Source organism: Vicugna pacos, chromosome 3, assembly GCF_048564905.1.
Source record: "Vicugna pacos chromosome 3, VicPac4, whole genome shotgun sequence".
Lineage (NCBI taxonomy): Eukaryota > Metazoa > Chordata > Mammalia > Artiodactyla > Camelidae > Vicugna > Vicugna pacos.
In genome coordinates, this window is record NC_132989.1 from 94119751 (window position 1) to 94134021 (window position 14271).

A 14271-nucleotide genomic window follows, 5' to 3' on the forward strand; every position below is an offset into this window, starting at 1 on the left:
CCTTTCATGGGAGAAAGTTAAGGCTTAGACAGTTAAAGTAGCTTTGGCCAAAGTTATCCAACCTGTAACATGCAGGAAGGGGGTCAGAAGCCCAGGGTACCTGTCTCCTTCCTGGGCCTCTGTTTTGTTAGCCCATCAGTGATTTTCCCAGAGATGCCAGCGTGCTGGGCTTGGGTTCATGTGACGGGGCAGGATCTGGATTTAAGAGGCACCAAGTAGACTCCAAGATACCCGTCACCAGCACTGTGTCCTCTCTACCCAGATTATGCTCTAGTCTGAGCAGAGAGCCACCCTCACTGCAGGGCAGGAGACTGGGTGGCTGGGGACACTGCTAGGGATGATGCCAACCCCTTGGTGGGGTCCAGGGTGAAAGTTTCAGTGCTGTCAAGGGGAGATGGAACCTCAGCCAATGGTAGCCTAGGTGGGGCCAACCCAGTCTTCCCCTCTTAGGATAGGGTAAACCGCAGAGGGTGGGGCTGAGGGCTCCTGAAGTCACAGAGGGGCGCTTATGGGAGCATCTGAGAATAAAAGCACAGCATGCAAAACACAAGCCAGCTGAAGACGTGCATCTCTTCTTTATGAGTCGTGAGGGCTTTGGTAAAAATAGCCAGAGCAGGGCTCAGAATTCAGTCCGCCCCGGGTCTACCATCGAATCTGTTACTTGCTAATGTACAATCTGAAGAACGTCCCTTCACTTCTCTGAGTATCAGCATCTTTGTCAGTAAAACGAGGTCATAGGATAGTTGTGAAGATTAAATGGAAAAACAAACGTAAAGCATGAGGGTGAGTGCCTGGCAGGTAACAGACTCTTAATAAGTGATAGCTACTTGTCATGATGGCAACTAGGACCCCGGATACCATGCCTTGCAGGCACTTACTAAGTCAAGTTACAGACATCACCACCACCACCACCTCCACCACTGTTACAGCTGCAGTGTTCCGGGCACTGGTGCTAACTTCTTGAGAGAAAGTAAAAAGGCTCGAGCCTATGGAATAACCACAGTAGAGAGGGGAAGGAAGAGGACAGTGAAAGAAAAGAAAACAGAACGTTTCTAAGGCAGAAAAATTCACCCCGAGAGACCTTGACAGGAAACAGAAAAGAAATAGATGGAGAGCCAACAATGGGTTAGTGGAAGGACAGGATGCCGGCTGGAGAAGAAAAATAAACAACTGGCACCGTCTGAATATACATTTCCAATTACTTCATTTGCTTCTACATTGTGTCTCCAGGCAGTTGAGAAGATACAAATGTGTCATATTTATTTATAAAGCTTTATTGGGATTTCAAAAAAAATCAGATTTGAATTTTATGGAGAAAAGAAGGGGAAAAAACAGCTGTAAGGTGGTTGTTTTCTCCCAGGATAAACGGGGTGGGCTGAGTTCAGGAGGGAAGTGCTTATGCCAGAACCCTCCACAGGGCTGCCTTCCTGAAGACACAGATGGGCGCGTGGTGAGGTTCCGGCCTCCGCGAAAGACATTCTCAGTCCCCAAGGACTATACTGACATTAGTTATTATTATTATATACAGTAGCATACATACACACCAAGTTAGAAATCCTTCTGAATATCCATGAAATGCCAATCAGGGGTGTGCTTTTGGGAGGGACCGCCAGGTCGGAAATACTCACGGTGGTCGGGGTATCCGGGCTGAGCGGCACGCGGTGGGACCGCTCCTGCAGGGATTTATCTACACCGACCTCAGAGTAAAAGACCTGGAAGAGATGCAGACATCCAGGGTGAGAGAGGGGCCAACATTTCTCCACCTGACCGAGGACCGGGTTTGAATTTCACTGACGATCGCAGTGGGTCCTGAGGGGAGCTGCCGTACCTCCTGCACCCTAGCTCCTTGTCCGCAACCATCAGACATACCCAGCCGGAGTCGCAAACCTATGTCTGCAGAGGCCAGGAGGAGGATACACAGCAGAGTGGGAATGGAGAGGGCTGAACCCAACTCCCGTTACTTCTCCCCTAAACCATGACTCTTTCAGGTAATCTTTTATTTTCCCACTTTTGATAGAACTTGAGTCCAGAAATACATCTCTCTACTTTAAGATGACACAGAACAAGGGCCATGACAGATGGCTACTCTCCCTGGGTGATGGGGGGACAAGAGGGCGTGGTGGCTCTGGGTGTTATGGGGGGGTTTACATCCCAGGGGACAGCTCAGCGCCAATGGGCCTGGCGCCCCCTCATAGGAAGGTGGGCCCGGAATATTCCTAGATATTTCAAGACTCCAACTTTATCTGAAATCTTCTAATTTCTAAAAGTTGACTCATTTTAAAAACCACTATGCAAGGAAAACATTTTGGTGAACTGAAGTCAAGCCAGTTTGCAACCTCTGAGGGGTGGGGGCGCGCCCTGCGTTCCCTCCCCCACTTTGCCTGCGCGCCCCTTCACTTGGATTCAGATGTCACATGATTTTGTGCTTATTGACAGCCTTCCTCAGTGACTCCTGATTATTTCCCGTGTTTCTGCTTTTGTCTCCAAATTTGACTGCAGGCAATTAGAGAGCAGGAACCACGTCTTCTACTGAGTTTGTATGTTTTCACGCCTGAACAGAGTAAGGACTCAGTAGACCCAACTGACTTTCAGGGCACTTACAAATGCCCTTAAAACAGGAACAGCTCCTCTGGTTTCATGGAAGAAGAATGAGGCCCAACATGGGAGGGCTGCTACCAGGAAGCCGTATACAGGGCGAGCAAGGATGGGAAGGAGGTCCAGGTACCTCAACACACCCACTACAGAAATCCCCATGCCCGAGTACTCACAGTATACCCAATGATGGGGCTCCCAGGATGCCTTGGCATTTTCCACTGGATGCTGAAAGCTGTACAGTTCAATGCATCCAGCGTGATGTCAAGAGGCGGCCCCACCTTGCCTGTCCCAAAGTAAAAGAGATTATGTTAGAAGCTCTGTGCATGCTGCCTTGAGTACACTTACACAGGATGTAAGAGAGTGTGCTTACAGACGGAGAGCATACTTAGAAATGATTCTGCAGGCGCCTCTCCAGTACGCCACACCTGTGTCGGCTGACTTCCCCAGCACTCTGCTAGCTCCTCCCCGCTTCACAATCGGAAGGAAATCAGCCCAGCTACTGCCCACAGTCCCTTCTGTAGCTTATAATACCTCAAGTACGAGTGAAGGGAAATTCGGGGTACCACAGACCAAACACTCTGGCTTGACTCTAGGAGCTTGAAATAAAGCAAAATCGTGATTTTTTTTAACTCAGCAACATTTTATAGACATGAATATAGATACATCTGTTTATAGAGCTCATATATTCTTATTGCTGAACATTTCAAAAATACGGTTTAGTGTAAAATGGGATCAGGAATTTTCAAATGTTTTACTGTATCCTTAGGGGAGGGTAATAGCTCAGTGGTAGAGAGCATGCTTAGCATGCACGAGGTCCTGGGTTCTATCCCCAGTACCTCCATTTAAAAAAAAAACCCTTAAAATAATAATAATATATTTTATGTTTATAAAAACAACATATGCAGATTTCAGATTTTAGAAAACACACACAAAAAATTACACCATTCAGAAATGAGTCCTGCCAACATTTTAATATAGTATACCTCCTCTTGGTTACATGTAATTTTCTTAAAGATATATATATATATGCACTCATATATGTATATATTTTATCTATATAATGTATATATAATTTTAATTTTTCTTTGTTTTGTTTATTATACATAATATTCATATATCCACATTATATATATTCAACATAGATTCATATATATTTTATTTGACTTAGTATATATATAAATATATATAAACTGATCATCTGCATTTATTAATAAAAGTAATTATTTTAATTTTTAATGGCTGTTACCTTTTCCATATAATGCATGTGTCATAATTTATAGTCTATCTCATTCCAGTATTGTTAGACACAGTTAATTTCTGGCATTTTGCTATTTTAAGTAGTACACCATGAGGGCAGGAACTAGGCGTCCTGTTTAGAGCACAGAGATTAATAGGCAGAAGAGCTCAATAAACCTTCCTCGAGAGAATGAATGTCCTTCAGTTTGATTTTCCAACTCCTAACATGTCCTGATGATTTCTTTTTAAGGACTGCATGTAACTCTCCAGCATATCACCTGGGGTACTTCGCTTGCAATTCACAGAGATCTAATGTGTCGATTTCTTGAACTACCACTTAGGGCTTCCACTAATATTTTCAGTATCAGAGCCCAGGGCATTTCTGGTGGGCCAAGTAAAGGAGGCTCAGTGCTGTCCCTGGCAAGAACTGCCATAGACATAGACACCCCCTACTGCGACCACTGCAGCCACTCAGTGATTTGGCTTTCAACAGTCCTCAGGCTCTGCCTTGGGTCAAGATTTAAAGTCCCATCTGATTGGCCAAACTTTTATCATGTGACAAACTTAAGTCATGTGACCAAGGTATCAGTGAGGAAAGATCAGTTTTTTATGGTTTCCAAACTGGGAACTGACAGGATGAACAGAGTCCTGTTAATAGTTCTTCTGCTAAGCCTGCCCACTGTACAGGAGTCTCCCTAAAGGAGGACAGATCACAGGAAGAGAGTAGAGGGAGGTAGGATGGCCAAAAACTCTGCTAGACAGGGCACGTGTGTACCTTAACTATGACTCCAGTGATTGATATTGAGGTGGTTTCCAACACTTCACTGTTAAAAATAGTGCTTAGAAGAATATCTATGTGTGTGTACCTTTTTGTGCACATGTCCAAGCATTTGTGGGGTGGATACCTATTAAAAATTATGAAAATTTTGAGGATATGCATTTTAATTTTTAATAGCTACCAATCTGTTGCTCTCCAAAAAGGATTAAATAAATGAAGCTTGAAGTACATTCAATTTTTTCATTTGGGTAAATTCTTAGCGTAGAATTCCTGTGTCTAAGACAGAATTTATCAGCCTCCACTCTGTCGACATTTTGGCTGGACAGCTTTTCATGCAGGCCATCTTGTGCATTGTGGGGTCTTGAGAAGCATCTCCGGTCTCTACCCATCAGATGCCAGCAGCACCCCCCAACCATAGTTATGAAAACCAAAAACATCTCCAGATACTGCCAAATGTCCCCTGGGGGGACAAAACTGACTCCAGCTGAAAACTGTTGAGCGAAGAGAATGAATATTTTAAAGACTTTAAAAAGTGTAACCAAACTTGTATCTAGAAATTTAGACTTTTTGGAGGTGTATGAGAATGCCCAGTATTAGTACCACATCTTCACCAGATCTGAGTATTACTTTAAAATCTTTGCTAATTTGATAAGAAAAAAAGATGAGTATTTTAATATCTTCTTTGGCTAGTTTTCTTCCTCCATTCATGTATTTTGTACATTTTTCAATTGGGTTAATTGTTTTCTCACTGATTTAAAAGAGCTCTTAATGTGTTAAAAAGATCTGAATCATTTACGTATATTTTTTCTTGTGTAGTTTTTTTCCTGGGTCCAGCTGCATAGTTATCTATTACTGGCTAGCTTTACTGCCGAGTTGGGGTTTATGCTAACAGAACCTCAAAAGAAGCTGGGAATAGGGGGAAAGATAATGGAAATGATTTACCAAACCCTCACAAAACCATAGGATAATCAGTAAGCAATGGTTCAGTAAAGAAAACAGAAAATTGGTGGGTCCAGATTTACATCCAGAATACTGGCTGCAAGGCAGTCTGGGAAATGTAGTTTTTATTTCTCCAGCCTTTGCATTACAGTAATGGCACTTAGAAGAAGGGTAAAATGGATGCTGTTGAACAAGCCAATTGACAGTAGCCGTGACATCCTGGTACCATAAAAATCATGAATTCCAGTATACTGTCCCCTTTACTTTCATATTTTCTAGGAAAGTATTCAAACCAAGCCCTGTTGGGACACATCTACACATGACTTCTCTTTTATTGGTATTTTATTCATTCATTTATTCAATCTTTCACACACCTAACAAATATTTATTGAGCCCCTATATGTATCAGGCACTGGCTTAGTCAGGGAGGCTACATTAATGATGAGGAGAGACAGGGCACCACAAAGAGATTAGCAGGACATTACAGTTGGGTGTGAGGTGACTAAAGGAAGCATGGGGCTCTTTAGCGTCACGTAGCAAGGACACACCTGACTCCACCTGACAGACTGGTAGGAATGAGGTAAAGCAGGGGTGGAAAAGTGACCCAAGCAGAAGGTGCAGCAAATACTCATCCTCAAAGAGTCAAGGGAAGAGCCGCATAATAGCACCAGTAGGGCACTGCGGTTGAGTGGAGGTGGTTGGTGAACGAGAGGAAGGAGAGTTCCAAGGATACAGCCTTGGGCAACACAGGGGAGGTGGTAGATGCCACCTACTCATTTAGGGACTGATGTGTGGTCCTCTACAGCCGGTGAGTGAGAGGTGGCCAGGTGAGGTATTTGGGCCAAATACCAAAACTATCCAAGATGAATCAAATGGTTAAAGATAGGCAATCAAAATATGGAAAAGAATAGAAGTTTAAAATCAGATCATTTTTAAGATAAACCTTTCTAAGCTCAAAAGAGGTAAAGAAAATAAATCAAAAGAAAAGTGATGGATTCCACATCATAAAACCTTCATTATGCTCTTCAAAAATTACAAAAGAAATAAATCAAAACAAAAGATCAAAAGGGTATATAATCACAGCAAAATGACAGGCCAAGGGATATCTTTATTATAAAACTCCTGCCTATTGAGAAAAAACATACTCAGACCCAAATAAATAAAATACGAAGAGACAACTCATAAAAGAGGAAGTACAGCTGGTAAACACACATGGCAAACTATTCAAATTTGCTAGTTATCAAATAAATACAACTTCTAAGAATTGAGGTGTCATTTTGACCCATTAAATTAGCCAAAATGCTTAAGTGATAGTAACTAATGCTGACAAGGGTACATGAATATGCTACTCTCCAAATATTACTTATGGCAGAGTAAATGAGCACAGGAATTTGGAAAGACAATCTGGCAAAGTGCAGTATTATCCAGAGCCGCCAGTGCGTTCCTTTCCCCGGAGTCTCAGAAGTGGGATTGCGGTCTGTCATGAGGAAAGAATCTTAAAAGAAGAGAAGTCTGCTCATATGACGATGTTCTTCAGGGGATCACTTGTGATACAGAAAAACCATAAACATTCTCAATACTTAGGAACAGGGCAATGGGCAGTTCAGTCACGGTGCATTCCCTGGATGGGCTGTCATACAAACATTAAAAATGAGATTTGAGTAAACACACTGTGGTATCTAGGATTGGATCTGGAACAGGAACAGGAGATTAATGGGAAAACCAGTGAACTCCAAATAGTCTGTAGTTTAGTTTAGTTGATACTATTGGACTACTAGTAGTTAGTATTAACACTAGTTAGTTTTTTAGAGTTGACAAATGCACCATGGTGATATAAGATGTTAACAGTAGGAGAAACTGGGTGAAAGATAGACAGAATTCACAACCCTCTATAAATCTAAATTAATTTCAAAATTAAGCTTACTTTTAAAACGAGGTTTGAATCACTCTACGGCAACAATTAAGATGGAGTGTTAAATACAAAGTATACCTAGTGGCCGTGGATACAATTATTAGAGCCATGTGAAATGCTCATTTGTAAGATAATTGGAAGGCAAGAGGAAAAGGCTAATTGTTGCATTAGGGTTGCTGAGATTAAGGATGACTTTTCCCCCCTGTTTTCTTCTATTTGGTATTTACAGGACATTATTGTTTTTCATCATTTGAAATAATTACTTTGAAAAGTTTCTTTATATTCAAAGACCAAATGTGGCATGGGTGTGGATGTGACCAGGCTCCCTTGTAACTAAAGGAAATCCACAAACTAACAAACGCTTCATTAGAGCAGGCTGTGTTGTCTCAGGTTTGCTGTCTGCCTCTCAGTTTAATGGTAAGGCTAAAAGTAGTTTGCAGTTAATGAAGCAGGTTTACTAGCTCTTAACCAAAGGTAATGTACCTGCCGTATCACAAGTCAACTATCACACTGAAACGAAGGTGTCCAGAAAGGCTATTGCTGCTGTAAACAATGCTGCACAGAATCGTCACTCAACAGTGACTGAAGCACCAATGGGGTGACCTGATCTTGTAAAGGACACAGAACAGGCACTCTCTTGCTCCACCCTTCTTTGGTGGCTGGCCGGAATCTAGAACAAGATTTCCCCCAGTTTTTTGCTGTCTATACCCTGGATTCTCTAGGATAATTCTGATTCCAAATTATGTCTTATAATGATGTCTCACGATTATGAATATGTTAATATGTTATTAATATTCTAAGTTATGTCTCACAATTGTGTCCAAGGGGGCATCAACACAGGGCATCACAGGATATGAAGGCCTACAGGATGGCCCAGCCAGATCTCACAATGTGCAGGGGAGGAGAAATGGGCCGTGGCCCTGGTCTCACATCTTCCTGAACATTCTAAACTAGAGCGAGTGGGGCAGCCCAGTGCTCCGACTACACTGCCTTCACATACACTCACTCAGTGTATGTGATACCATTTCCCAGAACAAAGAAGATTTGTTTTCTCTCTCAAAGTAACTAACATATAATGCTACAATTATTATTATTATTTTAATTTTCAAATCTTTTTAAAAAAGAAATAAAATGAGACAAAATATTTGCAAACCATATTTTGATAAGAGGTTAATATCCAAAATAAATAAGAAACTCACACAACTCAATAGCAAAAAAACAATCATATGAATAAAAAAGGGTCAAAGAACATGAATAGACATTTATCCCAAAGAAGATGTACCAATAAATAGCCAACAGGTACACGAAAAGGTGCTCAACATCACTGATCATCAGGGAAATGCAAATCAAAACCACAAGGAGATGCCACCTCACACCTGCTAGAATGGCTGTTACCAAAAAGACAAGAAATAACAAGGATTGGCAAGGATGTGGAGAAAAGGGAACCCCTGTGCACTGTTGGTGGGAATGTCTATTGGTGAAGCCACTGTGGAAAACAATATGGAAATTACTCAAATAATTTAAAATATAACCACTATATGATCCAGGAATCTCACTTCTGGGCAGTTATCTGAAGGAAATGAAAACAGGATCTCAAAGATATATCAACCCCTTCAACATTCACTGCAGCGTTATTTACAATAGCCAAGACATGGGAACAACTAGTGTTTATTGATGGATGAATAAGAATATATGGTGTACCATATATCCATACCACAAGGGAATATACTATTCAACCATAAAGAACGAAGGAATTCCTGCCATTTGCGACAACATGGATGAGCCTTAAGGGCCTTATACTAAGTGAAATAACTCAGACAGAGAGAAACAAATACCATGTTATCTCATTTATATGTGAAATATTAAAAAAAAACTCATAACAGAAACAGAGTAGACTGGTGGATGTTAGGGGTTGGGGAAGATGGGGTGGGGGCAGGGGGAGAGTGAGTGGTGGTAGTCAAAGCATACTAGTCAAAGTTCCAATTATAAGACAAATAACTAAGCTCTGGAGACATAATGTACAGCATGATGACTAGTTAACAGTACTTGAAAGTTGCTAAGAGTGTATCCTGAAAGTTCTCACCACAGACACACAAAAGTGTTAACTGTGAATGATGGATGTCAATGAATCTTATTGTAGTAATCATTCCTCAATGTAAATATCAAATGCATATATCAAATCCTCACATTGTACATCTTAAATGTATACAATGTTATGCATCAATTGTACCTCAATAAAGCTGGGAATAAATGAATAAATGGATGTATGTTGGTGCATAGGGAATAAAATACAGCTAAAACTCCATTCTTCAGTTCTCTCTTCCAGAGGTAACAACCATTTGGTGTTACATATCTTATCCCTTTGTGAGTTTGTGTACTTTGATCTTATCTGCACATTTCTTTAATTTATTTTTACTGGAAACAACCTAACTGTCCATTTATAAAAGAATGGATAAACTGGGTTATTCATACAACATACCAGTATCTGTCCCATTTGAACATCTATTTTTTTAAAAAGAGATCGGGGTGAGGTGGCTATAGCTCAGTCGTAGAGTGTGTGCTTAACATGCACAAGGTCCTGGGTTCAATCCCCAGGACCTCCACTAAAAAAAGAAGAAGAAAAGAAAATTTAAAAGAGAGATCTATCTGAGTAGAGAGAGAGATGCATAAGAAAACTCTGTTTATGTTAAAACACGACTCAAATATTAGCCAGCTTCCAATCTCCTCACTGCTGACCTAGCAACTGTGTTTTGGTTTCTAAATCCATTGCCACTTATCCAAGTGCATTTCAGTTTCCAAAATTTCATCACTACCGTCTTCTGTATGTTTCCTTTTGTCCTGCTGGTTAATGCTCTTTGCCCCAATTTATAGGCATTTTAGTGGGATTTGGGAAGGGCCAGTAGTTAATACATTTGTTCAACCACCACATTTCACAAGAAATTAATTGATCCTCATAATAGCACAGAATAGAGGACGAAGACATTATTCCCGCTTTCCAGATGAAGAAACTGAGGTCTAGAGTCTGTTGATGTAAGATCTTATCAGTGGGGCAGGAGACAGAGACCGTGAGTAACAAAGAAGAGATGATCTCCCCCCCTTAAAGTCTGTGTTCTCAGTGATTCTGCCCAACCTCCTCTTCTCAGCCTAACCACACTCTCTTCCTGGGTGCTTTCACCCCTGCCAGACATTATCACATATATGCTGATGGCTCCCAATCCATTCCCCCAGCCCAACCTTCTCTCCTAGAGGGCAGGTCTACAAGCCCAACTGCCAAGTGGACCCAGATGTCATGCGGGCCTTTCAAATTCAACAGGTTAAAACTGAACTCGTCATCTTTCTCTTTAACCTGAGCCCCTCCAGTAATCCTTGTTCTGGGAAATGGTATCACCATTCACCGTAACATCCAGAAACCTGGAAGTCACTCTTGGCATCAAATTGATCACACAATGTCCATTCTCTTCTATTCATGGAGGCCTCAGAATCCTCCTTAACCGGTGCCTGGAGCAGCACTACCAGCTGTGCAGAGCTGTGCCTGCAACAGAAATTATTTACCATTTGTCAAGACTCCCCCCAAGGTTTCTCTGCACTTTCTGGATCCTGAGGGATATAATTTCCCTCCCACAGCTCCCATAGCTTGCACCCTCCTCCAAAGAATGCATGTTAACTAAATGCTTTTGTTTGTTTGTTTTGCTTTTTTCTGCAAAGCAGTTGAAGGCCATAGGATTCCTGACTCTAAAACTTACGAGTAGGAGGTGGGTATGAAGGGCCATCTGGTTGGAAGGAAGCATCAGAGGCCTTGTCTTAAGGCCCATTAGCATGGCGAGCACAGTATTTTTCTCTCTGTGTGTTTGTATGAAGCATCCTTGAAGCAAGGGCAGGTCTCCAGCTGGGGGCCGTCTGAAGCTGTATTTGCAGAGTAAGCACATTATTCATACAGAGATTGTACCATTATCGGAGTATCCATGGAGGGGCCAGGCTGAAGACAGGAGTGAGCCACCCAGTACCGCCACCTCTGGGCTGGAGACAGGCTCCAGGTGGGTGGTGGCAGCCATGGAAAGGCCAGAGAAACCAGCCAGCGGGCAAGTCTTGAGGCCTGGCCTGGGTATCAGCTGTGGAGATAAGGAGAGGTTGGAGTGTGGTCCAAACTGGAATGAGCCAATCAAAATATTTCTCTAAATCTCTTCCAGCTAGGGGAGTGAAGGACTGGGAGTGAAACCAGAGAGACTTTCCTTCCGTCTCTACAACCTCTGAGGCATCAGGAGAAAGTACAGTCTTTGGATGGGGCAGGTCCAGCCCCAGCTACTCTCTCCAAAAACTCTTAATGAGGCAAAAAAGGTTTGATAATGATTATAACACTGAGATCTCCTGGGATTTTATCTATAATGATATAAAAACATACTAGTGCTTCCTCAATATTAAAAAAAAAATCAAAGTGGTAGGTCACTTATATGTGGACTACACAATATTTAAGCAGTTAAATACAAAAATAACACTCATATTTAATCAACAATGGTTAACATATTGTATTATATATCACTCAACAGAAAACTGTTTTGGAAAACTGTAGCCTTTAAAACTTGTATAATGCATTTCTACACTATACCCTGAAGCTGTGTTCTCGTAAGCTAAAAACTATACTTCTTAAGAGATAAATAAACAAAAAGTGTGTTTCTTTGCCATGAGGGAGCTGTATTTTTGGGGCTTTCCTTTTTGGAGGCTTTCAAAACCGTGTTAGATTTTGTGCCTTGGAAACTTCTGAATGATCAGGTCCATTTCTTATGCTAATTTTATTTCATAAACTACTTCAACTTCCTGAGTAAAATTCATCTCTGATTCAATTAGTTTTCTAATCCAATTCACGAAAACACTCCAAAACGCAAACAAAAATATCATCTGTGACAGAAATACATTGCTAGCTTTTTAGTTATTTGATTTTCACGGAAGGAGCCAAGTTATATTCACTGATGCAATGGGAAGTGCCCAGACCAACCAAAAATAATCAGGAAATTCTGAATAAGAAGAAAACCTTATTTCCATCTTTTTGAACTTGCTCCAACTATTATTACTAAAGTAGTGCTATGAATATGTAACCAGAATCTGCCACTAGAGCCACTTTCAAGGTGATGCCTTCAAGGCAGCGGTAAAAATGTGGGTTTAAGACGCAGGGTGATCTTTGTTCTAGTTCCCTGGGAATTCGGCACTTTGGAGCAGCATGAAGTGTTTTCTAGAGCCCTCCGGCTTCTCTTTGTTGGGGGGCTTACAGTCCACATCACAATCATGCTTCTCTCTGAAATCCACCATCCCAGCGTGTCATTCCAGAATGTAACCCACCATTGCAGAAGGCCTCGGTTTACTCATCTGCTAACCAATAGGCTGGATGAGATGATTTTTAACGTCCCTCCTACTCTCCTAAATACTACATGGGGGAGCATCCACAGAACATTCTGGGTGAGAGGGAAGAGAATCACTCAGAGGTCCCCAGCACGATTAGACCCAGACAAAGGTGGGCTGTGTTTTAGAAGGACCAGTTTAGATCCTCCTTTGGCCACACCATGCCCCATGGCTGGACTGTGGTGTCCCAGGCCAAGAGGACATGTCTATAAGAGACTGAGGCCTCTCTACTCATGGACCACTCCCTGAGCACATAAGACCCTGGATTCCCTATCTAGCTAGTCCTGGGCCTGTTTCCAGGTCCTCAGTGGCCTCTTCCCTGGGTCTGTCCTTCTGAGAGTGGCCCGTGCTGCTGGTGTGTGCACCGTCAGTGAGATAGTGGCCCATGGGGCATTGTTTGCCAGGATGGGCGGTGGACAGAATTGAGCTGTTGGTCGAACTCTCCACATGTATGCACAGGAGCGCCCTTCAGGGAGGGACAAAGCACGAGGAGCAGCAGACCAGCGCTCAGGGGCCAGTTCTGTCCACACTGTCTCTTTCAAAGTGCAAATTCAAGGAGTCAGAGAAATCTAAATTTAAATCTGGTCTTCCAGGTCATTATGAAAGTATATTTGTTAGGGCAGAAGGAGAGAAAATAATGTATCTAATTGTTTGGGGAATGAATTGTGAGTTTTTGCAGATGGTATGTAGGTGTCCATTTGAACTCTTTTACCTGATGCACTAGCTTGAGTGGCAGGCTCACCTCCCAGCATCACACTGTTTCATAAACTGGGCTCAGCTGGGGTGGGAGGAGGCCCAGCTGGTGACTTCGGCAGAGGGAAATCTTGGCTGAGAGCCTATCAGAACAGTTTCTGTTAAGAATCAGTCAGTAAGTCGAATGGACCACAGGTGCCAGAAATGACGAGAGACGTCCGGAGACAGCACCACAGAGTTGGCGACCTACTAGAGTAATAGTTAGATGACAGACTTCTGGGCCCAGCTCTATCCTAACTCCAGTTGTGTTAGAGAAAGCTAAGGCACAAGGCAGCTTTTGCGTGCCTGCTGTTCTCAGTCACACTTGTGACCTTTTGCTTTCATTGGCAGAAGCTCATTTCTGACCACATCATCCAAGAAAGCAAGAGGAAGGCTCTGAGTCTCCACTCCAACCTCCTGTTGCCACACACACATGCACAGCGTCCCTAACCCAAGCAGAAGTCACTTAACAATGATTCATTATTAACAATGATTAAATGCTTAGATCATTTAACCCAGGGAAGACAAAGAAACTTGACAAAGGCATCTGGACAAGAATATAGAAAAGAAGTTTTAAGCTAGAAGGGAGTTCCAAATTCATCAAATCCAGCCATTCTCAAATGTTCAGCAGCATCAAAATCACCTGACAGGCTGGAATAACAGATTGCTGGCCTCACCTGGAGTTTCT

The 14271-nt window shown here is 42.2% G+C and overlaps 1 protein-coding gene across 1 annotated transcript in view; it reads right to left on the reverse strand.

Annotated features, from left to right (window-relative positions):
* Positions 1-14271, reverse strand: part of EGFLAM (EGF like, fibronectin type III and laminin G domains) — a 161598-nt gene that overhangs the window by 102147 nt on the left and 45180 nt on the right. Inside the window, exons 2-3 of the mRNA XM_006207672.4 lie at positions 2769-2878; positions 1629-1712 (exon numbers count right to left, since the gene is read on the reverse strand). Coding sequence (XP_006207734.2) covers positions 1629-1712; positions 2769-2878 — 194 coding nt within the window. The remainder of the gene's footprint in view (positions 1-1628; positions 1713-2768; positions 2879-14271) is intronic.